Source organism: Lathamus discolor, chromosome 14, assembly GCF_037157495.1.
Source record: "Lathamus discolor isolate bLatDis1 chromosome 14, bLatDis1.hap1, whole genome shotgun sequence".
NCBI classification, from domain to species: Eukaryota; Metazoa; Chordata; class Aves; order Psittaciformes; family Psittacidae; genus Lathamus; species Lathamus discolor.
In genome coordinates, this window is record NC_088897.1 from 7969169 (window position 1) to 7996990 (window position 27822).

The 27822-nt window shown below is 44.7% G+C and overlaps 1 protein-coding gene across 1 annotated transcript in view; it reads right to left on the reverse strand.

Annotated features, from left to right (window-relative positions):
• The window catches only part of CALN1 (calneuron 1), a 123587-nt gene that overhangs the window by 23902 nt on the left and 71863 nt on the right, over window positions 1–27822 (reverse strand). The window contains exon 5 of the mRNA XM_065694926.1: window positions 23328–23440. Within this exon, the coding sequence (XP_065550998.1) occupies window positions 23328–23440 (113 nt within the window). The remainder of the gene's footprint in view (window positions 1–23327; window positions 23441–27822) is intronic.

The window sequence follows — 27822 nt, forward strand, 5'->3', positions numbered from 1 at the left end:
GCACATGTTTTCAATAGAATTTTAAGCAGCTCCCACTTTTATGGTTTTTTAAATCATATTCAGGCTGCTAAGCTGCTGATGACTCAGAACATAGCAAAGCCATTGAAAGCTTTTCATATGAGCCAGGTAATGGTCTTTCTTGTTTCACTCTACACAGATAGATACTTGTCCTGGGTTCAGCAGTAGCAGTCATTTTTCTCCTTACTAGCTGGTGCAGCGCTGTGGTTTGACTTTCGGCCTGAGAACAGGGCTGATAACACAAATGTTTTAGTCTGACCAAGGACTTTCTGAGCCTCATGCTCTGCCAGGGAGGAGGGGAAGCTGTGAGGAAGCAGAGACAGAACACCTGACCCAAACTAGCCAAAGAGGTATCCATACCACAGCGCGTCATGCCCAGGATGTAACGGAGAGTTACCCGGATGGCTAGTGCACTGCGGGGTTGGAGGAGGTATCGGTCGGTGCTCAGTCGGGCTGGGTGGGGTGAGTTATCGGTCCGTGGGTGGTGAGGTATTTTTTTCCCTTGTTATTTCCTTATCATTATTATATCGGTGGTAGCAGTGGTGATTTGTGTTATACCTTAGTTACTGAACTGTTCTTATCTCAACCTGTGGAAGCTGAATTCTTTTCAATTCTCCTCAGTCCCTCCGGGAGTAGGGGGAGGGAAAGAAAGGGTGGGGGGAGTGAGAGAGAGACTGTGTGGCTGACAGAGTTTAAACCACGACAATGCTTACATGGTGTTACATGCATCACGGCTTCACTCCTAAGGAGCTTCTGGAAGAAAGGACACTTTCTCATGAGCACAAGACTGGTCTGTAATACTTTCTCATTCCCTTTTATGAGTTGCCAGTTCAGAAAAGTGAAAAGAGGGAGAGAAAAGGAAGGAGTCTTGCAAACACTAAAGTCAATCTTAGTGAGTTTAATTAGAAGTGTTTCAGGCTCTTCAGATGGCTTGACCTGCAGTAACAAAGCAACCAAAATTGAGGAAGCATCTGTCATGTTACAACTGGTTGAGCAGTGCCTCCTCTGCACCCAGGAGCCAGGTCTACTGTCATCTGAAACTGGCTGAAGGATTCTTGTTGTGCCTGCTATCCCTTAGCTCAGATCAATAAATAGAGAGAAAAGCATTAAGGAACTAGCTAGACTAGACTGAAAGATTTCTTATTTGGAAAAGGCAGAGCTTTCCAAGGAAACCTTCATTATATTCAGGGGAGCAAGAAGAAGATGTGAAGTCATTGTGGTCATCTCCAAATGAGGCTGGTCCCTATTTTCTCATTAGTCCTCTCACAGCTTAGTAGTTTCAGTTTAAGCACACACAGTCCTAAATGCAGGCTTCAGAAAGAAAAACAAACCCTAGATTTGAGTACTTCAGGGTCACCTAGAGATCTGGGCACTGACCTGTAGCCCCAGTTCTGCAAGCATCTCTTGGCGCAAGCTTTTCATGTTATCTGTATTGCCAGTAGTAGGAGCCATCACCAATCTGTTCAGCTGTAAGAATGGCTTTGGCTCTAAAATGTGTGATTTGCAGTCTGCAGATGAAATCTAACTTTGCAGCTTTTCATTTTACTTACTGGGCAGAGTAGCTTACAGAGCTACACGTTACTGCAGAAGACAGCACGGGAGGAATCAGGACTGTGTCTGTGTTGCTAGAGGTATGAGCTCTCAGTGTTGATGGTGATCCCAGTGGGGCCTGTTACCAAAATATTCCCAGGCTCCTGAGCACCATAGGCTTGCCATACACTGGGAAATACCAACAAACCAAAGGCGACTATCCAGCAGGTTAATGCAGAGCCATGTCCAGGGGCTGTTGGCTGGCTCAGTGCATGGAAGTGGTCCATGGGTAGCAGTGCTGGGGCTGGTGTTGCTGTTACTTAGGAGACCATCACCACCAGCAGCCACAGCAACCACAGTGGGCAGTAAATCCCTCCCTCCCACTCTTCATGGTATCCCATTTCTTCATTTTGCTTCAGAATTGGCAGAGATTTGTTCCAGATCGGTGGACTGTGGCAATTAGCCAGGAAGAGGCAGACTTTGCTAAACTACAGAACAAAAGGAAAGGCATAAGGAATCCCTGGGCATCACTAGACTCATTTGTAAGTTATGGAATACAAATAAAAAGTGACAACTAAAATTGGAGTTTTCTGTTGACTCTGGGAGGAGTAATTATTTCTTTTTTACCCCTTATTTAGATGCTCATGGTGCATTCTATCGCTCCAGTGCCATTCGAGGTCAATAGTGAGGTTTAGACATCTATGAGAAGTAAAATACTGAAAGATGAAGTAGGTGAAGTGTTTGCTTTCAGAAAATGCAAGTGTTCACTTTCTCCACTGATGGTGGTGAGAACTATGGGGCCTGGGCTGCTGAAACTCAAGCTAATGCTACATCACAGCTGTTATTTGCTTATCTCATAGCTCTTTGCAAAAGGAAAGAAGAGGTATTAAAGGCTTTCGTTAAAGATATACAGAGTAGAAATGCCAGTCTGGAGCCCTGACACCAGTCCAGGAGCTCTGCTTTTTGGTTTATGGTTAAAAAATGCTACCCAGCTGTGCCCACCAATGCTAGAAGTAAGGATGATACTGTCCAAGAACACAATGCTTGTGTTTATTATTCCCTAAACTGACATCGCTTTCTTTGGGAATAAGTTCTCCTCAGTGTGGATGAGGTGTCCCTGCCAATGTCCTGCTCGCCCACTCAATACAGTGTCTAGACATGCAGGTAGTTCCCTTCCTCCAACACTTGCTCTTATGATTGGAATTTTAATTCTCCAGGATTTTTAAGCTGTAAAAACATTGATGTCCTCTACCCTCTTTTGCCTAACACAGACGACTCTTTGTTAGTACTCAGCACAGTGTCAGTGTGATTCACCACTTAAGGAAGAGCTGATGTACCAAATGTATCTAAAGCATCTGTACAGCAGCCAAATGGAAATAGGTACAGTGCAAGAAAGCAATTTTAATTGCGATCTCACATACACAATGAATTAGGTGTCAGGATTCCCATCTTCTCGGGTGCATGTGTGCAAGTGATGTGTGCTTCCACACTGAGTGGGGCATAAGTCCTGCTCTGAGACTGCTGCTGGCTTTCAGATGACCAGAACTGGCTGTAACTTCAGCTTTCTGCAAGACTGACTCATCTCTCAGCTTGCCTTGTTTAATACCTGCTCTACCTGATGTTGTCAAGTGCCCTAACCATTGTATTTGAATATCAACTTGCCTGCTGGGACTTCAGGAAGGAATTTCATGCTAGCAATACAGAAGGTAAGTCTGGTCCTGAAGAAGACCATCTAAGTTTGTAGCCACTTCATATAGGCATGTGGCACCCCTGCTCCATCAGCTGGGCACCTGCCATGGGAACACTACTGAGTCACTGCTCTGCAGAGAAGGATTTAGGGTCAAGGCAGCACAGACATGGGTATTCTTCTGCAGAAATAACAACCACCACACTGTATCAGTAGTCATGCAAAGCCATGCATCATTTTGGACGGCCATTTTCCCATGAGGAAGGCTTTGACCACAACCAATGTTAGCCAGGACTAGCCTTTTGTGTAAATGTGCTATTTCAGAAATGTGCTATTTTGACAGGCCAAGAACCCAAGCCATGACTTTGAAAGCACATGTGGATTTCATTGAGATCTTTTCAGTACTCTAGGCTACGTTTTAGATTTTACTTGAACCTAGGAACTGCTGAGCCAAGTGTACGTTTTGGAGAACTGTGCCCTTTTCCTGCTGAGAGGAGTGAAAAGCATCATAATAGTTGGTAGAAATTACTGGTGTTATTGACAACCAACAGGAAAACCTGACACCACCTGCTCCTTTTCGTCTATCCATAGAAATTTGGATCATTTGCCTCCCATGAATGGATAATACAGAACTCATCAGCGTGTCACATGGCATTATTTTGAACAAGAACCCAGCCCGAGCCTTTACTTTGGTCAAAAAGCCTCAATGTTTATGGGATTTCATAACAGTTCACTTTGAAAATGTGCTACTTAATACTTTTGACTAAATGTGAAATTTCCCTCTGAAAAATTAAAGAAAGAAACCAACTTGTTTGTCAAAGTTCCATTTTGGCAGTGTCTATCTTTGGTCAGCCAGGGGCAACATCTCAACATGAGCGTTAGTTACCACCTCAAATTCAGTGCGGTAGGTCTGAAATTCCTTAAATGTAGCACATCAGGCTGTGCTCACACTTGCATCTGAGCTGCCAGATGTTTTGCTGCTGAGTTTGACTGGACTGAAAATAGGCAAAACCAGAACAGAAGTGGATTGGGAACTGATTTCTTTGTTGGGTGTTATGAAAGTGGAAAAGGGATATTTTATATATATATATATGTATATATATATATATAAAATGTATATAAAAGCCAAACATAAAATCATGAAATCCAGGCTGAATGCTCAGCTAATCAGTTGATTTTGCATTTTCAGTATGTCTTACAAGAAAATAACGGCTGGGGTTTGGGAGGGGAGTTGTTTTTATGACTTTTATTATTCTGAGACTCCTTCCCTGCTTGGCAGTCCTTCTGAGAACTACTTACTTCATACACAAGTCCACATGCACACAAAAATAAACCAAAGATAAAGGAAGCCTCAGCCAAAGCAGTAGGAAAAAGTGCCCAAACAGCAAAGAGAAGCAGTTAAATGCTTTTCAGTGAGGACTAGAAGGTAATGGAGCAGGCCTTCCCATGTGGGAGGCTATGGCCAAGGCGAAGGTGGGTTTTACAGTAGAAAGTAAACCATGTTTTGCATTTTGTTGTAAGTCTGAAATTGTTTTACAACATGTTACAGCAATGTATTGATCTCCACAGGGCTGTCTTTAAGCAAAATCCAAGATGCAATACTTAAGAGCAAGAAAGGGGGGAAAAATCAAGTCTGCCAATAGGAACCACCAATTTTTCCCCCAAAACCGATGTTTTCTGGTAAAATGACAGATTGGAAAAAAGAATAAATGCTCCCTGGGTGTTTCACGGGGAACAAGGCAGGGTAGCAAATCCCTCCTCTGCCTCTTAGAAAATGGGCAAATGCTTGTGTTGTGCCTTCTGGCCACGACAAAGGTTTGGCACAGGAATCTGTGCCATGCCAGAGCATGGAATGATAGAAGCTTCTAGTTTTGGTGTGTGCAGTGTCAGCACTGTCTAACAGTTGTTCCTTTTTAGTTATCACTTCTGATGACTTCAAAATGATGGCTTTTAACATCTTGTGCCATCCTGTGATGGCTTAACAACCTGATGGCCCAACACAAACCGTGCGGTTGAGACGTACAGCCAAAGGGCTTAGGCCTAGGACAATTTGCTTTTCAACAGGCAACACCACAGCATTCACAGTGTAAGTCATCTGTGATGCTCTGTAACACTGCTAGAAGAGGTTATGAATAAACTAAATATATAAACACACACATACTTGCTATAATTTCTAATTATCCACTTCACAGGCAATTTGGTACAATACATGGAGAGCAGGTGCCCCATTCTTCTCTGTTCCTAGGGACTATCATGTCTAATTTTATTAGGATGAGATTTTTGCTCTGAAGTATTTCAGATGCAACTAAAAAACAGATGGGGAAGGAAGATGCACATGGCCAGCATTAAAACCACACTGTCTGTGCTGAAATCTTTTGATGCAAAGAAAGCTAATAAGCACAAGAACACTTTGGGACAGCAGGGGCTCAGTGAAATGCAGACAGGCTAGCAAATACAGGCAGGGGTGACTGACTCAGGAAAAAAAGAGTTTTCTGGGCTTAACACACTGAATTTTGAGTTAAGCTCTGAGGTTCGGAGCTTTAGGAAATGGTCCTCTCTGCACAAATGAGTCTGCTTGTCATGCTACCAAAGTGATTGCTGCTTGGTTTTATGTGCCAGAGGCTCACCAGCTACACTGGTGAGATCCTCCTCTGGGCTAAACCTGCCCGACTTCCACGAGTCTGAGAAGTGATGAGCTGGTGTAAGTAGATTTGCCCATACGAATGTTCCCACCAATGCACCCCAAAGCACTCAGTCGTTGTAACTGATAAGCAAAGGCTTTGTGAGTCTTTAGCAGGAGGCATTCCAGTGAGGTTGCAACAGGAGTTTTTCGGTGATTACCAAGCAGATAAACCTCTTTCTTTAGCCATTTGCCATCACATTTCCACCTCCTGCTGAGCCTACAGCCTGCAATCCTGCCTGCCTCAGGAGGTTGGGGGCAATAACCACGGTACCCCTCAGCATCCCCAACTCCTTCAGATCTTACGTGGTCTGTTTTCAGTAACTGTAAAAACTGACGCATCTATCAAATCCAAAATTGATGAAAAATTTATCTTGTTGATCTGATCATATCCTAAAAACAAGTTCTGCCTGTGTGATAAGATTAGATACAGGGATTTCGGAAGTCATGCTCCCTTGATACCTTATTATACATTGAGACACTGCTCCAGGAGATGTTAAGTTCCTGCTTTCTGCATAGAATTTAAGAAATGAAATGTGCAGCACTTGGAGTTATTCCCTGAGGAGCCAGAGGGGTGGAATGAGGGAAATCAGAGAAATTAGTACACTTACAAGAACTGTGTCCAGCTACGGCTCTGCCACAGAGGTCTGATGGGCCAGACAGGAGAAAGTGCTTAAAATGGATACCCAAGTCCATTTTGTCCAGAAAAAAAGGGATGTTTCTGTCCATTGTATGGTGCATCAAAGAGAGAATGAGGAGGCTTGAATCCCACTGCCATAGCTGGCTGCAAACCCCAGTGTAGTCAAGTGCTGCATGCCTTCACAATCAGTACAGAGGGAAGACCACCATCTCTGCAGAGTTCCTTATGGACAGTGAGGGTGAGACATGAAAATATTGCTAATTAAAACCATTTGCTGATTTACGTTTCCCCTGAGCTACATGGAAATAACTTTCTGAAGCAATAGCCCAAGCTGCTGCTTTTGCACTGCTCTAGTTTAGCAATTACAGCACAGAAGCAAGCAATCTTAGCACGATTCAGCACAGGCCTTTCATCTAGCAGCAGAGCTAATTATTTAGCATCTGCTTGTGGGTTATGTTACATGTTGGGCGTCTCACAGACTGATTTCTGATGGAGGGGTGTGCACCCTGACGAATGTCAGCTTACAGATGCCCACTGAGATGCTCTGGCTTTCCAAATGTGGCCCTATCACCTCTTAAAACTGTGTCTTATACCCTTAAGCAAGGTTCCTTACCCATTGTTACACAGTGAAAACCAGATTTTCTAGGTCAGAACACAGGAAATACTTTCAGCTGAGGTACCTTACCCCATTCTAAAGAGAAGAGAGACTTATGAATCACTGAGTTTATTATATTGAAAGAATGTGATTTTTTTATTGTCAGTGATATTTTAAGTCAGATCTGAAAGTCTGTAAATGTCTTGTTCGCACTGAAAGCGAATGAGACTTCATCATCCAGCCACCCACGATGACCTGCAGATTGAGATGTAATATTACTGCCTCTTCAAATTCAATTGAATTGTCATTATGCCCAAAAGATCCTCCAATTTAGTAAATATAACGCAATTGGCTTAAAAAACCTTGACAGCAAATGCCCTAATTTTTCCAATTGTGGAGTATTTTCAATCAACATCTAAATTAAAAATTCTTTTACCATTACGATCCAGCAATTCAAGGAATCCTGAAATCCTATGCCAGACATTGAGACTTGAGCCCATTTCCAATATTAAAGCTTTCCACTTTTGACTTCCATTTTAGCAATAGTCTGCTTCAAATGTAGAGATCTATTTGTGTTTGCTCTTGTTTCCTATTTGCTGTATCTTCTTTCTGCTCTTTACTTTGGCATTATTAACAAGAAATGTTTTCATCCAGATAGCAAGTAGAGGCTTTGACCTCTCGCTGCAGGTTTTCAGATGCAAAAATAAAGAACTCAAGTTCTCATAATCAAGTATCTTATTTATCCCCAGTTACAGGAAAGTCTTATCAAATGACTTCTATATCTCATTTTCCTTGCAATTCGCGATCCTGGATGTGATTACTATACTTGCTTGGGGTTTATATTAACACAGAGCATCAAGTTATTTTAAATGAGCTCTCTGCACATCCAGTGTGACAACAGCAGGACCTGCTGAACAGAAAGGAACTCTCTGGATCTGTGTCCTGCTTCCTCCAGGTGTCTTAAGAAATAGCACAATTTTGCACCCCTCTGCTAAGGTTCTTATAGATCACATCACTCCATAAGGCAGCCCTTGGAGTTAAGGGGTGCATCTCCTGCCTATGACTAACCCAGAGTGAATACAGATGAAGTGGCAGCCCTGGATGAAGTCAGGAGACACCAGAGACTCTTGTGCATTCAGGTAACCGCAAAACTTGAGGAAATGTTTGCGCACATCATCCAACAAATAAAACCACCCCCAGTGTTTTCTAGATCATTGTCAGAAACCTGTATCTTCATTTCAAACAGATAATATAACCCCTAGACCATGAGGTGAGCATTTTCACAGCGCTCCTTCACGAGGGCTGAGAGGTTTCTACCTGTCTGCAGTGCATCAGAACCTGCCAACTAGGCTCACTTTAGCATCTGCAAACAAAAAATCAATTGCTGCATCCCAGCTGAGGGGAATTGGCCAAGTGCAAAATGAGAACAAAACAAAAAGCTTGCAAAGCTGAAGGCTGATGCATCCCATGTATCAGCCGTATTTCCTGCGCTATTACAGCCAGACCCAGCTCCTGGTCAGATTTACCACAAATCACCACTTTTTATTTTCTGTAACCACAGAGAGTCAAGAAATATCTAATTTACTTCTGGGCGAGCCTCAGTGAAGCTATGAAGGAACACGGGGATGTTAGCCTTTGTGGCTCTGAGTATGCCAAGTGCCACAGGGGTTTCACCGTGGGTAGATGACACTGATGCAAAGAGCAGCTACTCCAGATTGCTCAAGTGCCTGTGCAGCACTAAAAAGCTTTGCAGAGCCTGAATAGTCCTCTGCAAATCTGTGCCACAACCTGGCCTTGGACAGCACCTCCCACCCCTTGCTTTCCAGCAGGACCCCTACCATTGCATCTCCCACCTCCTAAAGCCTGAGCAGGTTGTCCAGGGCTCTGTCCACTTGGGTTTTGAATATCCTCAAGGACAGAGACTCTAATAATGCAATAATTTCTGAAAATCACTTAAAAGAAAGGAGCAGAAACAGTGTTTACCCAAGGCAGGAATGTCACGCAAATTAGCCATGCTTTATTCAGCCCGGAGAAGAGAAGGCTCTGGGGAGACCTTAGAGCAGCTGCCAGTGCCTAAGTGGCTGGCAATAAACCTGGAGAGGGGCTTTGGACAAGGGCCTGTAGGAACAGGACAAGGGGAATGGCTTTAACCTGCCAGAGGGGAGATTGAGGTCCGTAGCAGGGGGTTGGAACTGGATGAGCTTTAAGGTCACTTCCAACCTAAATCATTCTATGATTCTGTTTTCTAGGACTGACCTGTGGGCCCTAACTTTTATATTAGTCATCTACAGATCAGTTACAGGGGAAAACTAAAAGCAATTATGCACTCAGGGATTGATCGGAGAAGCCAGTATTCATTGGCCAGGCTGTGCAAAAGCCTTCTGCAACCACATGCTTTAAGAGTAAATCATGCTATTAGCACACAAGGATGCTGAATTATTGTCTCTGTGGGACTGAACTACACTAATTCCCTTTTCTCCTCTCTTTGAGGTGAGCAGCTTTTCAAGATTAATAGAGCCATTTAACACAGAGCTTCTCTACTCATATATATATTGTCATACATCTGTCTGTAATGTGGTATGCAGGGGTATTTGTATATCTCCTTCTGTTTACCCCTTTCTATTGAAGGAATTAAGATAAGTAAGTGTCCAAGACTTCACCTGCTGAAAACCATACCCATCTCTGGTCCGAAAGCATCATCAACATGAGTGTACTGTACCAGCACAGAAAAAACACAAGCCACTGCCCTGATAAGATAAAGGTAAAGTGCATATTAGGCAAGGGCTACATCACACGCCTTTACGGGGAGAGGTGATCAGTGGGCACAGCAGCATCACAAACCTGTTGCATGACTGAAGGTACCCATGCTATGGCAGGGACAGCACGTTGAGCCATGGAGGGGAAACCACACACGGCAACGTCAGAGCCACAAAAGGAAAACTGCTGACATGAGGGAGTATGACAAAAGGCAACATAAAGGCTTAACTGGGACTCTATTAACCATTCAGTTCTCTAACAAGCACTCTGGGGTGCACTAAAACCAGCCAAGAGTTAGAAAAGCATCTGCTGCCAGTCATGTTGCGACAGGCAAGGCAGTGATATTCCCTGCCTTGGGCTGACTCAGGGCCCCTGCCATGGTAGTGCTTCTGAGACATCAGAGCCCGAGTGTCTAATTAAAGGCAGCACCCAACTATTGTGACCCAAATTCATACAGAGACTCTAAGCCCAGGATTTAATTTTGCAGGTGCTAAACTAACTGGATGCAGATTTAATTCTAGGAGCAATTTAGATGTCTATCAAATGGCATATGCAAGACAGAAGTGGAGGTTTTGAAAACAGCCAGAGCCAGGCAATGATAATGCAAACAATCCTATGAAGGTTTAGCTGTGGGCACCAACTCTTAATGAGGTCCATAATGACTTTGTATGAATAAGAACTGTGATGTTTCTGCATGTCATGGAAGAGTAACATTTAGAAAAGGAAAGTTTGAAGCAGTCTCCTCAGCAAAGTCTGTGCTTGCTTCACATTTAGAAATGGAGTATATATATATATATATATATATTAAAAATCAAGATACCATATTCACTAGAAATTTCTGAGATGCAATCAACCATACACGATGGGATTCCTGAAATGACAAATTCCTGTTGCAATGAAAATGTTAACATCATCTGCATTTCTCCTATGTCCCTGGATGCACCAGTGTGATGGACCACTTACAGTATGTTTCTTCTCACATGTCCCATGCCTTGTCTGCTGCAAATCAAATTATTCCTACCTTTGCTTCCCATCTGCTCCTATGTGCACCTACAGCATGCACTCAGGCTTTCGTGATGCCAGGAGTAACATGTCTGATGCTGGGGCACTTAGCTGGGAACGGTAAGTGAAGTCAGTAGCGATTATCAAACAGAGGCAGGGTGGAAGTGCAGAGAGGATTAGAGTTTTTTCTAGTGAATTTTAATGGACTTTAATCAACCACTCCACATTGATTATCATAAACCTTTTGAGTTTACGTTCCACATGCAAGTATGCATGACAGTGATTGATACGGGGTTTAACTCACCTAATTTAATTCCTCTACAGTAATCAACAGTCAGCTGTCTCTAAAGCAATCAGAACGACCTGTGCAGGGAGATGAGAAGAGCTTCGCACAGCCTGAGGCTCTCCTAACCTTTCCCCTGCCCCTGGTCTTTCACCAGACCCTGCTTGTCCTTGGGCATAACCAGAGACACCACTAGTGACAGCTAGTCACAAAGAGGAGCTGTAAGGAAAGCATGATGCAGGCTACCAAAGGAGTGATTGTTCTTCGAGTATGGATTATGGTCATCTTTACTCCATGGGAACCCAGGAAGATCAGTAGGAACCCACCAATGCAACCTACAAAATACACTCAAAAAATACTGGTACAGTAATATTTGGAAGGATCTGCCACCAATCATAAAGGTACCTCCCCCAAATCAGGTGCATTTCTACTCACTTGGTAGCTAGCCAGGCTGTGTGTAGCAACCAGAATGCTGTACCAGTTACGTGTGGCAAATTACTATGAGTTTTAAAAATGGAAAAAACCACATCAAATATGTTAAAGTCATTTTCATTTTGCCAGCTCCTAAATGGATTCATTTTCTGTTACAAATGATACAACAGAAAATCCTTTTTTTATTTGTTTGCTGGAAAACATGCCCCAGCTAAATAAGAATGCTGTGCTACTTGTGAGTTAAAAAAAAAACGCATTTAAAAATGTGTTGATAAAAAATAGGGACATATTCAGTAAAACCAATTCAGAAATTCTGGGAATAAGGGCAATTTCAAAAAGTCTTTGATGTAAGTTTCACTCGGGAAAAAACAGAGGGTCATTTTTCAATAAAATTGGATCCACAAAACCACGTTGATTACCTCTAATCATCAGCATAACTATTCACTAAGGTATTACCCAGCTATCCTAAATGAAAACTCCATGTCAATAAGGGAGGAAGGAGCACAGCACAAATAGGGAAGATTCAGCTCTTCCCTTAGTTCCTAAGATCTCAATCTTGACAGATTTATGCTGCCATTTTTCTGACTGTGTCGTTATGTCCAGCATGAATCAAAAAGATGCAAACCTAAGCACAAATGTAAATCATACCAGCAAGCTGAGCGCAAGATCCATAGTTTGGGTTCAGATAGCCAGCACATGTAACTTTCCAGCCCAGAAGACTGCTTTGGGCTTATATTCTGGACCCGTCCAGCCTTGTCCCACATGAGTTTTCTTGTTCTCCCTTCACCTTTATTCTGAGGCACTTGAAGCACTGAATTGATGCTTGTTTTCCCCTAAATCAAGTGCTTAAATGGGACTAAACTGAGGCCCATCCTACATAGGAGGAAACATGAAGCTAAGCAAAAAGAGGTAGAAGGTGGCTTCAAACACACCAGGACCAGAGTGGACATTCCTCATAGTGGTTTCTTCTTGTTTTCCTAAACATTTTACAAAGTCAGCAACAAAAATCCTAGGGAAGATGTATTCTCTTTCTGCAGCACTCCAGTGCGCACCTTTCCTTGAGCCAAACCAGCAGTTCCTGGGGAAGGGTTATCATCATTTGATTCTGCGGTTATAATAAATTCCATTTTTGCTGTGAAACTGCCCTTAGGATTCAAGCACTTTTGAATGTCAGTAGGAAAAAGGGATACAGTCTACTGAAGGCTATTTGAATAACTACAGGAGCATTTCTGAGCCAGAGGTTCAGCAGGGTTTTCACGCCAGTTTCTAATAAAGAAAGAATCTAGCATTGGGGAAAGGATATGTTATAATCTAACATACTGACCAATTTTTGTGGAAACATGTGCCTGAATACCAACTAACCACCAAATAAATATTAATACTAGCTCAGTTCTCTCTTAACACAAAGGACACGAGTGCTGGAAGCTGAGGTTCATGGGTTTATCTTCACAGGGAATCGCAGTTCCTGAAAGCCCTGAAATCTGGCACCTACGTGCAGCCTGTCTGCCTTTCTGACAGCTCTTTTCAGATACTGCTCCCCTAAAAGGCACCAATTTATTTCATTTTTCTTTTCATTGCTCTGTCACTTCCAAAAGTTCGAAGGAATTGGAGCTTTGTTCGTGCAGGGGGAGCTGATGAATTGACAGCGACGTCTTGTACTAATAATCCCCTGAGCAAGCCAGCCTCCGGGGGAAAAACATCTAAACTAACACACTTGGCAAGATTAGAAAGAGATTAAAAACATGCAAAGCATTTCCATATGATTATTTTCCCCCCCATCTTTCCTCCAGGGGAAGGTTACTCCTACGCTCTGCTCCAAAAATAGGGCACTTCCATGAACTCCACTGTGGACTTCGCTGGGTTACCTCTTGATGCTTGTGTCTCTGCTCAGAGTAGGAAAGTTGGACAAGTACATCTCTGGAGGGAGCTCCATCATTAACCTGATTCAAACTGAACAGAGACCTTTCCTTTATGCACCACATCTGCTTATCAAAATATGTTTTGAAGGCTTTCCAACAGGCTCGCACATACATTGTGTTTGCACAATGTAAGCTCGCACATACATTGACTACTTCCACAGCTTCCTCAGCTTTCACTGGACTGCTGCCATAAGCATCGGCACCCCGGTCCACTTTCTTGACTGGGAATAAATGTACTGGGTTGCACAATTATTTACTTTGATTACCACTTCTTAGTGTTGAGTGTTACTCAATGGTAAGAATACAAATAAAAGGAATTTTTCTGTGGCACTACAGACTACATCAGGACTCCCAGCGCTAGAGATTGCATGGACCTCAGAGTGTAAGATTGCTTTCTTCAGCACAGAAATACAACCGAACCTTCACAGGTAGTCCAATGATGGTGCAGAAAACACACAGACAAAGAAACAGTTTCTTAATGAAGTGGTAAATTTGTTTGAAGACAGACCTTAAGTAATTTCTCCTGAAGATCAGCACCTTTCCACCCACTTGGTAAAACTACATTATGCCTCTCATGGCAAATTGTATTAATAAAGTCAGACTGTGGGGAAGGAGCTACCAGATCCTGTTAGGCTCAGCCAGTGTGGTGGCAAACAGTGCCACCACAAGAGGTGATGTTCACATGTTGTCAGTGCCTGCACATCACCCATCAGTCCATTAAATTCTTGCCAGACAGTGGAAAAACCCTAAACCAAAGTGCAACAGGTCTGTTGGCAGCACTTACAGCATTAGTTCTTGGAGAAACCAAGGCAAAAGCCTGTGCATATGCCAGGGGAAGGAGGTCTGTGGCCCAAAACCCTGCCCCTACTCCTGCCAACAGAGAGGTCAGCAAAGGAGCATGGAAGAAAATGGGGTCTCAGGGCCATGAGTGCCTGTTAGACAGCCATGGCCCCATCTTCACCCATCCTTAGGTGGAAGGCAGGCGCAGAATGGAGCTGGCTGTGTCTGCTGCAATGCCAGGGCACCTCCATCCTGATGGCCAGGGAAGCACGTCCACTCTGATGACCAAGGAAAAACCTCTGTATGGATGGCTGGTGTTTCTTTGCAGCTCTCCATTTGCATTCTTTCTTTTCTTTTCCTTTTTTTTTTTTTTCACCCAAAAGAGTAATTTCTATTTTTAGTTTTTCTTTCACACAAAAGGTTGTTTTTTCTTTCTAAACACATTTGTTGCAAACAGTTGCCAACACCTTAGCTTTTTCTCTGTGTGTTTATGAGTGATGGAGTGTTTTTTCTCCTGGTTTTCTCCTCTTATTCTTCTCTTTAAAACCATAGTGAAACTTCCACAATGTTTTTACTCCACTGAAGCCCAGGGCTTGAGGCAGGGCAATAGCTAATTTCCATCTCAAACTAGGGATTCAGATAGTGTCCTCTGTTGACAAACGAATTGTGGATCCTTACATGTGCTTTTCTCTGTGCAGAGAGGAAGGATGGATCCTGAAACCTGGTGCTGGTTTAGTATTTAAGGACTGGTGGAGCCTCAGCTCTGGAAAAAACTCCTTCCCAATGTCGGGAGAGCAGGTGATAAGGGATTTGAAGCCAGAACTCTTGCCCTTGAAACACCCGTGCATGAAACCTGCCACCTCTGCTCCACCACCTGATGGTGCCTTTCAAAAGCATCAATGTGCATTCAAAGACAAAAACACCCACCCCAATGAAACCAGCACCAGAGATGCTCTCTGCTACTCAGAGGTTCTGGGGAGACTGACCCCTCTCAGCAAGGAGCCCACAAAAAGCAAGAAACTCTCTTCCACACCCATGTTTCAAGTACCCATGCACACATCAGATGATGATCAGACACTTTTACCTTTCCTATGCAGTGCTCCTTACGTCTCTAAGCAAATCACTGAGAAAACCACAGAGCAGTTCCTATTTCACTCATCAGATAGGGGCAAAAAGCCCCCCAGTGACACACAGAGCTGCTGACTGAGTTTATATATAAGCTGATAAAGAAAAAAATAACCTCTGTACCATAAGAGCTAGATGAAGCATATGTACAGGAGTGCTCTGAGTGTGCACAAAGCCAAATCACCACCTGCCAGGACAGCCGTACACTGTCACCCAGCAGGCAGGATGCCTCTTGATATAAACTGCCTGCTTTAAATAGGCTTTGAACAAAAGCTCTAGTGCATTTCTGAAGGCTAAATGTATAAGTAAGCTGGTTGAAGCTAAAAAACACAGTTCAACAATGAAGTCTTGCTTTTCTCCTGCTCTTGGTGCTAGCCGTACTTTGGCACACAACTGCTTCCAAAACTTTGCTATTTCCACTGTCTCCAGGTTTGAGCTATAAAATTATTCCTGGTGTCTTGAGAAAACTGATTTTGTTACATGGAAAAATGTGTACAGGTGAAAAAGAGGTCCCTCCACAGAAATAGGTAAAAGTAAGGGCACCCCAACAGTACTGATCATTCCTGCCTGCTGGCAAGTTCATATGCTTGAATAAAGGTTACAGGGATGTCTCACTGCCCAAGGACAGCCTTGCAACCATGATCTAGGCCATGAACCTCTCCAATGTTCACATCTACACTAGCAGCTATGATAGGACTTCTGTGCTGGATACGCAGACTACAGAATCACAGAATCACAGAATCCCAAGGGTTGGAAGGGACCTAAAAAGATCATCTAGTCCAACCCCCCTGCAAGAGCAGGGTAACCTACAGTACATCACACAGGAACTTGTCCAGGCGGGCCTTGAATATCTCCAGTGTAGGAGACTCCACAACCCCCCTGGGCAACCTGTTCCAGTGCTCTGTCACTCTTACAGTAAAGAAGTTCTTCCTGATGTTAACGTGGAACTTCCTATGCTCCAGTTTACACCCATTGCCCCTTGTCCTATCACTGGATATCACTGAAAAAAGCCTAGCTCCATCATCCTGACACCTACCCTTTACATATTTGTAAACATTGATGAGGTCACCCCTCAGTCTCCTCTTCTCCAAGCTAAAGAGACCCAGCTCCCTCAGCCTCTCCTCATAAGGGAGATGTTCCACTCCCTTAATCATCTTTGTGGCTCTGCGCTGGACTCCTTCAAGCAATTCCCTGTCCTTCTTGAATTGAGGGGCCCAGAACTGGACACAATATTCCAGATGCGGCCTCACCAAGGCTGAGTAGAGGGGGAGGAGAACCTCTCTTGACCTACTAACCACTCCCTTTCTAATGCACCCTAAGATGCCAAACAAGGAGGGTTTGGTCGAAGTGGTGACGGTCAATGGCAGCCTTGGCTGCAGTGACCATGAGATGGTGGAGTTTAGGATCCTGTGTGGGAGGAATAGAATACCTAGCAAAGCCACAGTTCTGGATTTCCGAAGGGCCAACTTTGGCCTCTTCAGTCAACTGCTAAGGGAAGTCTCATGGGAAAGTGTACTAGGCGGTAAAGGGGCTCAAGATAGTTGGTTAGCATTCAAGGACCGCTTCTTCCAAGCTCAGGATCGGAGCGTCCCAATAAGTAGGAAGTCAAGTAAGGGATCTAGGAGACCGGCGTGGTTAAACAAGGAGCTGCTGGGCAAACTCAAGTGGAAAAGGAGAATCTATGGATTATGGAAGGAGGGGCTGGCCGCTTGGGAGGAATATAGGACAGTTGTTAGAGGATGTAGGGAGGCAATTAGGACAGCTAAGGCCTCCTTGGAACTCAATCTTGCTAGTCGGGTTAAAGACAATAGAAAGGGCTTCTTCAAATACATAGCAAATAAAACTAACACAAGAGGCAATATAGGCCCACTGCTGAACGAAGTGGGTACCCTGGAGACAGAGGATATAAAGAAGGCAGAGGTGCTGAATGCCTTCTTTGCCTCTGTCTTTACTCCTGCAGACTCTCCCCGAGGGCCCCGGATTTCTATAGCCCCAGAAGGAGTCAGGACAAAGGAGGAGACTACAACCAAAGAGAAGTCTCTTGTTGATGGATTCATCACCTGCAAGGATTTCACTGTGTTGCAACAACCACCATTGAGTGCAACATGAAAATGTCTTTGTCAACAAAAGAAAATTTAATAAGGCAACCAGAACTGTTCGCCTTCCACTAATAATAGCCTCAGCACTGGCTTCCATCACATAAATCAAAAAGGCACCTGGAACCCTTGTTGGGACTCATCAGATGGCATTCAGATGTCCCTAGTGCACGTGCCTCCATCTGAGCCACTTTTCCAGACTTCTTTTATACCAAATGAAGAAATATTGGCACTTTTGAAGCATGATGCATCTCTTCCTGAGGCTGATGTTTAAAGCAGACCCCTTGAATTTCAACCTAGAAGTGGCTGGCCTGGCCAGCCCTTCCATGAGAGGCAAGCTGTTATGTCGGCAATGCCATGGTCTGCAGTGGTGGGGGACAGTTGGATCTGTTACCATGTGAAATTGCACACAGAGACTCAAATACTTTCTTTGCAGCTCCAGCAAGGCTAATTTGCCATCATCATATTAGCTCCTCTGCAGGGACAAGAGAAGAAAACTCACATACTGGGAGAAATTGCTTTAGGTTTATCTACTGGACTTCATAAAGAAAAATCCCTGTCTAAGCAAAATCATCTTAGCAGCAAGCCAGGCGTTGCTGGAGGCAGTGCAGCTTGACACGGCTCCTTGTCCCCTGCCTTCCCTCCCACACCATCACCCAACACAGCTTCTCCATACTCTGTCCTGCGCCACTGAGGTTCCTACACATTTTCTCCTTCATTTCACTCTATTAAACCACTAATTGATTGACCAGATCAAGAAAGCCCAGATCTCTCCCCTGGGATGCTGTTGCATTTGTACTGGCAACTGATTACGGAGGGGCAGTTTTGCACAGCAAATCATTAAAGCATCAGCAGACGTGCTGGGAAGATGAAACCCTGTGTTCCATCCCAGCCATGTTCCTCTGCTCTCCTGTGCTCAAATCCGGCTCTGAGCTGCCTTCACCTCCCTGAGCCCCCTGCCCAGACAGTGCCAGATGCAATATCATGCACGTGGATGCGGTCCTTGCTCTATTTTCCTGCATCCAGGGAGCAAAATGCCCTTTGGTGCACACTGCTGAGCCTGTTAGATGAGGAGCACGGGGGATTCTGCTGTCCCTGGCCTCTCCTTGTCTATCCCTCCTTCCTTGCGCAGGGGTGCAGCAGGATATAGCTTTAGCTATACCCACTCATCCACCAAAGGTCATAAAACAAATGTACTCCTTCCCTTAGCTAAAGGTATATGGGAGACTGGAGAGAGGAAAAGGTTTTTCCAAGTGCAGAATACATGAACAGCTGCTGATCTGCTCTGTTTGCAGGACCTGCCTCCCCGGTCCTATGTCTTTCCTCCCAAAAAACCACAAAGACATCTCTATAGTGAAAAATGAGCTCCATGAGCATCATCTCCCCAGCCCAAAGCACTGCATTGGTATTCTAGTCTTCCCACTCCTGCAAAGCAGCCTTATTTATCCCAAACCCACCATCCTGCTGCTGAACACCAATGAATTACACCGGATGATACCTGATGTGATGAATGGGCATCATGTCTGAGTAGATGACTCAATGCCACCCCCTTGTGCAAGACAAAGCTTCCAGATACCCTTGCACAGGCAACGCATAGGCTGAAATGGTGTTCTGTGCAGCTTCCATGTGCAGACAGCAATAAGAGAAGGAAAACCAATAAAAATAGGCAACATTTTGCTTCTCGAATGATCATCACGCAAAGTATTGACTTTTCCAAGTAATCTCATCAGTGTTGCTAGGCACAGAATTTATCCTGCAGCTGATGCAGATGCTGTTGTTTCACCATTCAAACTTGTTCTGACTTCAGAAAGCATTTTAGCCAAGACAGAGTGGTTTATTTTAATTAAAAGCCTATAAGCCAAGATTATTATTTCTTCTGTTGCTTACCCCCAGGGTCTGGAGATCCTCTACAAGAAGTCCTGTGCCAACAATTTAACACTTGTGCCTGAAGGTCTTTGCAGTTAGAAACAATCTGGGCAAAAACTGTAAATGAATATGAAATCCCAGTTTCTCCTCTCTTTTCATCCCTCTCACTGGCTCAGAATAGCAGGACACAGTGGACAGATTTGGAGTCTGTTTGCCAAAAAAAGGAGCTAATATTTACCAGTAGCAATGTTTGTCTTTTCTGTAATGCTCTTGATCTAAATTGCTCTCCAGTCCTGAATGCCATGTGTTGGAAATGCATCAAAACTCACTTATACAAAGCACAGCCCTCATCGCTTAACTGGAACCAGACTCCTATTCCCCGAGGTCTGTAAAAACAAATTCTCATGCCTTAAAATTGATCAAGTAGCATCTCTGTGACCATGAAACAGCTACTGCATCACTGCAAAACCACCGATGGAAACACTGGAGAAGACCAGCTTCAGAACAGTAAGTGTGAGCACCAGCAGGAGCAGCTCAGAGAAGGCAGGAAGAGGAAGATGAGTGACGGGTGGCCACTCTTTAAAAAGTACAGGGGGAAAATGATGGAGATGGAAGTGGGAAGAAACCCTGTGAGGGACCTGGGAGGCCCAGCACCCCTGCACAGGCCACTTCCCACTGGTTTCCAAAACAGGGTTCAATAGATACTCCCAAAATCTCACCTATATAATAAACACAGTCCCTTTGGAAGTAGCCAAGGGGATGTTTGAATCATTGCTGAAAGCGTACCATGGTATGTCTGCCCCAAACCAGACACAATGGGGGCTCATTGGGTGCTGCCAGCCTTCAAACTACTCCTGACAATGTTCCTGTACACTGAGGACTGGCTAATCCTTACCAGGCAGCTGTGATTTAAGAAAAAATATTTAAGACAATTTAAGACTCTCTTAAACATTTAAGACATTTAAAGATGTCTGCGCACGGTACATGTTACTTCCATTTGCATGCAGTTGGCAGGAGGATGATAAAACCATTCGGAAATAGAGCAAGAGGCATCCAGGGGTGTTCTCCACAGAACTGCTCATTGTGTGCTGCATCTCACTTGGGAAAGAGATTTTGTGCAATGGAACAGAGTCCATGTTTCCTCAGCTCTCCTGATATTGATGGTCTATATTGACTTGGCTTTAAATAGTATTTGCAGGATGATTTTTCCCTCCTCTTAAATACTTCCCAACCCGGCTGAGGAACCGCAGAGGGCCATTCTAACTGGAGCAGAACTGATCGCTGCTGCTACCTGAGAAAGAAACACACACACATATGACTCAATTTAAAGGCCACATGGGAAATCAAGGAGGTAAAATACATCTGAGAGACCTTCCACGTCTCCACTCCCTACCAATGCTCAGGTCTCAGCTGAATCCTGCTCTCAGGCTGACCACTGCTCTTTAGGCCATACATGTGACAGGACTGATGTACCCTTTCCCTATTATTCCAAGCCTGCCTCTTCCATGCATTATCTCTCTGTCTCTTCTCTATTCTTCCGCTGCTTCTACCCCTTCCCCATCTACTGCAGCCCCACTGCTGTTGTAAAATCCTTTCCTTCTGCAGCTTTTGCCATCTGGAACTGCCTTCCTGCACCCCACCAACTCACAGCTTCAACTGCAAATGCATCTCCAGGCCCTCGCCTGTTCCTTTGAATTCCACCCTCCTTCTGCTGCTGCTTATTATTTAACTCTGTCACTGCAGTATTTAAAGTGTTATTAGGGCACACTTGGAACAGAATCTGCACAAAGTGCCACGGCATAGTAAAAACTGGACCCTCTGCACAAATACCTCAAGAGACAAAACAGTGACATTTGAAGGGAAGCTGCTTGGATGGAAGAGGGAACTTTCTGGATTCCAACATGGATTCCCTCTCCCCTTGGCACTGGTATAAGAGCCTCTTCAAGATGCCTTTTGCTGCCTGTAGCATTGGGGGAAGGTTTTATGGTAGCACTGCCCAGCCAGCTGACACCAGAGTCTCTTCTTGTCCCACCATCACTGTCCTTGTCACCTAGCACCGGTCACATCCACAGGCTTGTGGCACTATCCCATCTTTAAAATCATTCCCTGGGGATGGCTGCAGGGGTGAAGTGCTCTATCAGCAACCCAGACTCACCCCTCTCCCTGCCATTCCCATCCAACAAATGTGAAAATTGCATGTCAAAGGGATATGGAAACACAGCCAAGCCCCAGTTCCAAAAAGGGCTTTGTTTCAATGCAGACGTAATCCCACTGGAGATAATGCAGATGCATAAATGCTTTGCTTAAGGACAAGGTGACTTATGGCCCTGCAGATGGCTTCAGTAAAGCCAGGTAGGAAGGGGCAAAGGAGGGAACCTGTTTCCTGAATGACACTTCCATATGTGAGGTTTTTCTTGCCTTTTCTTTGGGAATAAGCAGCAAAATTATTGTATTCTTCATGAGCTCTCCTACCCCAGGAGAACTGAAATCTGAGATTAAATCTTCTCTTCAAGGGCTTTGAAATCCAGGAAAGTGCTATGTAAAGAGTTGTATTTTTACCCTTACAAGTAAAAGACTATAAACGTTTTTCCTGAGGCCCTGGAGCACTTGTTCAATTCAGCCAAAGCTTTGTTGCCTGCAGACAACCCCCAGGGCTGTCCCTTCCCATCAGGAGGCTGCTTTCCTGAAGCCTCTGCCCTCTTTTCACTCATCCCACTGCAGTCGGAGGGGCACAAGGGCCGTGGTCCCCACTGCATGAAAGAGCGTGTTGAAAGCTCAGACCCAGCATCCTGCTGCTCTAAAACCAGAGCACACATCCTCCCTGCCTTGCTTCCTCTGAGCAAAGCCACCACAGGCATTTACACAGGCTGAAGGGTCACCAAATGGTGGCAAGCCATCCTGCGAGCTGAATTTTAGGGAGGTCTCTAGACTTCTCTGCTTCTCTATCAGAGAATTCAGCCCATTAATTTGATTTTCCCAGTGGGTATTTCTGCTTCTTGAACAGCTCCAGCAAGGCCAGTTCCACTGGGGTTCTGGAAGGCACCAGTATCTCAGTGGGACAGAGATGGTGTTTCCACCTCTCCCCATTGCTCGTGTGCTGGGATGAGGCTTGCAAGGTGCAACGAAGGCAATGAAACGTTCATGACTACCACGTTCCTGCCCCTCATGGTGTGTGTTTAGCTCTCTTGTCCCCACAGATACGTTACAAATCACTGCAGCTTCACCAACGCCAAACTCTTGCTCTGACAACCTAATGTTAGAATCCAGACCAGGATTTCAATTTCCATCACATGTCAGGAGGCCAGGAACAAGATTTTAAAAGACTTCTACAAAACTCCACCCAATTCGGTCTGGACAGTGCTGCAGGGTAGTAAAAGGAGACAGAAATGATTACATCCAGGTTTGACTCTTCTGATTTACATAAACTTGGTAACAGCTAAAGTTTATTAGCAAGCAGAGGCTGTTGGATGATCAATGAAATGAGCAGTGATCTCACAGGAAGCCGCATATCTAATCCATTGACAAGAACCGTACAGCACTGTGTTCTGGGAGGTTTTTAATCCCTACCATAAGAGCCTGGACTATCCCTGCTTTTCCAGGAAGGTTTAATGCTGTTTAAAATCACACTGCACAACAGACATAAGGCAGCTCCCACTGCCAGAGCTGCCTCCCCTCTGGTGCTTGAAGCCAGCAGGACCAAACCACCTCAGGGCAACATCATGGGTAAAACTTGCACTGGCACAACATGGTTATCCCTGCAGCAACACAGGGTAGCCTTACACAGCACACTGTGAGACAGACCCCAGTAGCCTTTACACAACCGTTCACGCTTAGCAAAACATCTTGTGCTTCTCAACAGATCAATTCTGGAAACTGCTGATAGTTGGCTGAAATTGCATTTAAAAATAATCGCTTACCTGCCAGAATATGCTGTCTATTGTATTTCCCAGAAAGCCATCTCTGCCTTCCGATGACACCAGCTTAGGTCCCAGAATAGTCATAAATTCATCAAAATCAACCTGGCCATCCCCTGGAATGAAAGAAAAAGATCAATGTTTTCATTGAAGTACCACTTAGTGCCATTGTCCAACACGCTGCTCTGGATCTGCTGCACATCATGGACCTACACATGCACTATGGCACGTCATACAACAACTTCATGGTGCCTACAGACCCAAATTCATTGATATCCCAATGAATGGCCCCTGTTGTGGCATATCCAGACCTGAAGACAGGACCCAAATAGAGATGATGAACAGCAGATCATTCCTCAGCCCTGGAGTTTGTAGGCAAGTCACTTCTCAGAAAACCCATTCTTGGCAGGAGGACAGCAGCCAAGGCTCTTCCTTTCTACAGAGCTGCCAGACAGCCAGGTCTCTGCAAAGCTTTTACAGGGCCAACCCCATTGTCCAGAGGAAGGGAGCACACGCAGAGGGAAGAACCAGACTAATCCAGAAGGCATTCATTTCAGCTTTCCATCAGCATCTGTCTCTTAGAAGCCCTGTGTGCTCAGCATGTAGAGCAGGCAGTGTAGACACAGCTTCAGCACCATTAGCAGGAAGAGAAGACTGCTCCTGCTGTTAATGAACTGAGCCTATGCAGTCCCAAGCCCCTGCAGTATATTATATATTTTGTAAATGAGGCACGTGGCTGTTTGAAGTATATCTGAGCCTTGTATCAAATGTTACTTTCCCCTCAGAGAACTTCTGTGATGCTTAATGAAAATGGTACAAGGAAAAAGGAAAAGTCATGTCTGTTGAAGGCTCTTAAAAATACCTGCTCCTCTGAGCAAGGAAGTTCAATGTCTGTATCTCTCCTTCGTCTATCAGTCCATAGATGTATCGTCCTACATATTACTAGGCCAATTGATATGGGTGTCTATATAGTCTGGAAACAGAACCAGCAACTGTAAGACTTTCAGATTGTCTTTTATTCAAATTCAGCTGGAACTGACTGCATCCACCTCTCCATGTAGTTTCTGTTGCTAAACTATTAGGGGTAAAAGAAGTGTCTAAAGCCATCAGGCTAAAGCAGATCAATGCAAAGACTACTATGAAAATGTCACTATTGACCGCAGTACCTGCCGCAGCCCTGCATGATAGCTTCACCACGTGCACTGCATGCTGCTCCTATCTGTCCTTATTATATTTCATATGCTTGGTCTGAGCGTATGCACCGATTAAAATCTCTGCATGTCCTTATCTTCGCAGAAACACAATGTGAAAATAAGCAGAGTCAAAACATTTGCCAGAATACTAATCTCTATTTACTAGGCTCTGCCTGTAATTTCTTGAAGACAAGAGTGAATATCCTGGGGGTGAGCCCAGGGCGGGGGCTTGGAAAGGAAACCCAGCAGGGATTCATAATAGCTTTGATCCTGTAACATGCAGGAAGAGCCCATCCAACTGCTAAAGTTGCTCACACCTTCAGGGCTCAGCCCACACTGAAGAGTTCTGTGGGGCTGGAGTGGGTTGAGCTTTTGCACGATGGAGCTCATTTCTTTAAACAGACAAGGAAAGGGGTGGGCATCCCACCACTTAGAAAGTCATTCTTTAAAACGTTTATGGGCTATGAGAAAATGTGTTCCTTCTGCTTCCCCATGGGAGGCATCAGTTTATGGCATCAAGTCGGACTGTATTGGTCACAGCAGGTTGGATCACGGTAGGGGAAGGTAATGCAAGGTGACAGTGGATTTGGGGTGATTTACATTGCAATACATCAAAGGAAAGGCAGCAACAAACCCATACACTATCATGCAAATCAGGTTAAAGAAATTAGACAGATTAGCAAGAAAACAATCTGCATTTTAAAGAATTCTAGTACCTGCCCCTGCATATATTTTGTCGATCCATATATGACCCCAAGACACTGAGTTATTCAGTTTGCATTTTCTGCAGTGTCACTTCATCCACAGAGGAGAGGCAGGACTTAGTCCTACACATGACTCAGGAGAAAGAGGGTGCCAGGACTCCTGGGCTCTGTGTCTGACTCAGAACAAGACTTCGGGCAAACCCTTGCTCATGACTTCCCAGTGCCTTTGCCAGGGATCATAACTAACTTCACAGGGTTTAATTATCAGCTTAATTATAGCATTTTCCACAACCTCAGAAGAAAGATGCTATTACAAAATGCATTATCCCCTTATTGACTGCTTTTTTAATTAAAACTGTTAACTAGCAAGGAAACTAGACCCCAAACCATTTTGCGCGGTAGAAATATCCCTTTAACATTTGTTTTTAGCTGCAGAAAACAAAGCTTCCTGGCATTAGGATCTCAGGAGACTGCAGCATCCTAATATCAAGAAACAGAACTCAGAATTTTGGCTGAAAAATCCATTTACAGTATTCAAAAGCCAGGAGAGAAATATTATAAATAACAACACATAGGCTCCAAGACACACCCAGTGCAACTCTGCATGGTTGCAAGGTGAAAATGCAGGGGGTTGCTCTCCACAGCCATGGCATAACCAGGTAATATACAATACCCACATTGCCTGCAGGATCTATAAGCATCCAGGCTACCCACCAGATGCTGGGACCACTCAGCTTGAAATTTGTGTGGGGTACAGTCAAAAGATGCCTTCCTCCTCCTCCTCGCCGTAGTCACACACACAGTGTGCTACAAACGGATGTGTGATGCACACATCAAGCATCTGCTTGAGAATCTGCATTGGAGGCAAATCAGACACCACACAGAACCCTACGTTTGGCTTTGCTGTGCCTACAGATGTGCTCCTTGCCTCAATGTAGTTGATATTCAGGGCGAGTGATGTGCAACTGTCCTGGTTTACCAGTAGCCTTTTTGCTCCTTCTTAGTAACTGGTGCAAGCTCTGTGTTTTGACTTCCAGCCTGGGCAGGGAGCTGATAACACCGATTGTTTTTAAGATTGTCATTCAGAAATGAACTTTTAGTTGAGTTAAGGGGTGGGGGAAAAGGGAGAGTAAAGGCCAGGCTGGAGCATGAGTGCTGTCCACACTGCTCTCACCTTCCCTTGCTCCTTTATATGATCCATGCAGCAAGCCCTGAACAACACAGCTGTCAGCAGTGCCCATAAAGCCCCGGTCTCTCACTGTCCCCCCCTGCCAATTTACGTGTGTGGTGTTCACGTCCTTCCCCCACCGTCTGTCTGCAACTACTTCACCATGAACTCATTGCACTAAAGGAAAACAACCTCATAAGGACAGATGGGGCACAAGCAGGAGAAAGGCTGTGGCCAGGATGTGGGGACTGTGCTCCCTGTCCAACGATAGCTGCAGCTATTTTATTCTCCCTGCTCCCATTAGCTACAAATACAAGCACAGTATATAAACCCAAGCCATGCTGAAGTCACTCATGAAGGTACTCACCATTGCAATAACTTACTTACAAACTCGGAAGATGGGGTAACCTCAAGGGGTGGTAATGCGGGAGAGCTGGGTCAGAAGACTGTTAGGGGACATGGTGGGCAAGGACCAGAGGGATTCTGGGCAGGATGTAGTCCAGATGCCACCCCATCCCTGAGTAACAGCTCATTAGCCAAGGGACAGTTACTGCTTGTGTGGGTGACCTTAGCAAAACAGTAGAGCTGAGCTGTACCGCTAACCCCTAAACCTCTTAACTCCCTTAACCAACTGAAACATCTATTTATTTACTTACAGTTATGCCCTAACATTTTTCTCTACCATAATGCTTTCTCTTAATCTTAATCCCAGCATTAATGTCAAAGAGTCAGAAGGGGGTTAGCAACCATGTGGCTGAACCTTGAATGACTAAAACTATGACTCAGAACATTGCTGGCCACATCATCAGAGACAAATCAGATCTGCTTATCATTACTAGTCTGTTAGCATCCTCTGGGCACTAAGTGCTTCCAGATACCCACAAAGGTTTGCTCCCTGCAAGACACTGTCTCAGTTATGACAAAAAGCAGGCATATGTGATAATAAAAAGGAATAGCAAATAGATGCATTGTCAATGACCGCAGGAGCAATTGTGTGAGCCTGACTAATTGCTCCACTACAGGAAGAGGGTGCTGAATCATAGAATCATAGGATCATAGAATCATAGAATGGATTGAGTTGGGAGGGACCTTGAAGCTTATGCAGTTCCAGTCCCCTGCCACGGGCAGGGACACCTTCCACTAGAGCAGCTTGCTCCAAGCCCTGTCCAACCTGGCCTTGAACACTGCCAGGGTTGGGGCAGCCACAGCTTCTCCGGGCACCCTGTGCCAGCGCCTCAGCACCCTCACACAGAAAGGATCAGCATCCTCATAAGGAAGAACACAGCTGTCCTGATCCAACAGGATTTACCATCAGCAGTGGCTTGCCCATGTTGGATGTGCCAGGCAGGAAGAGTGCAGCAGACCACCCCCAAATCATATCACACCTGGAAGAGGAGAGAGGGATTAAGCAGAGGTGGGAAGGCAAATCCCCA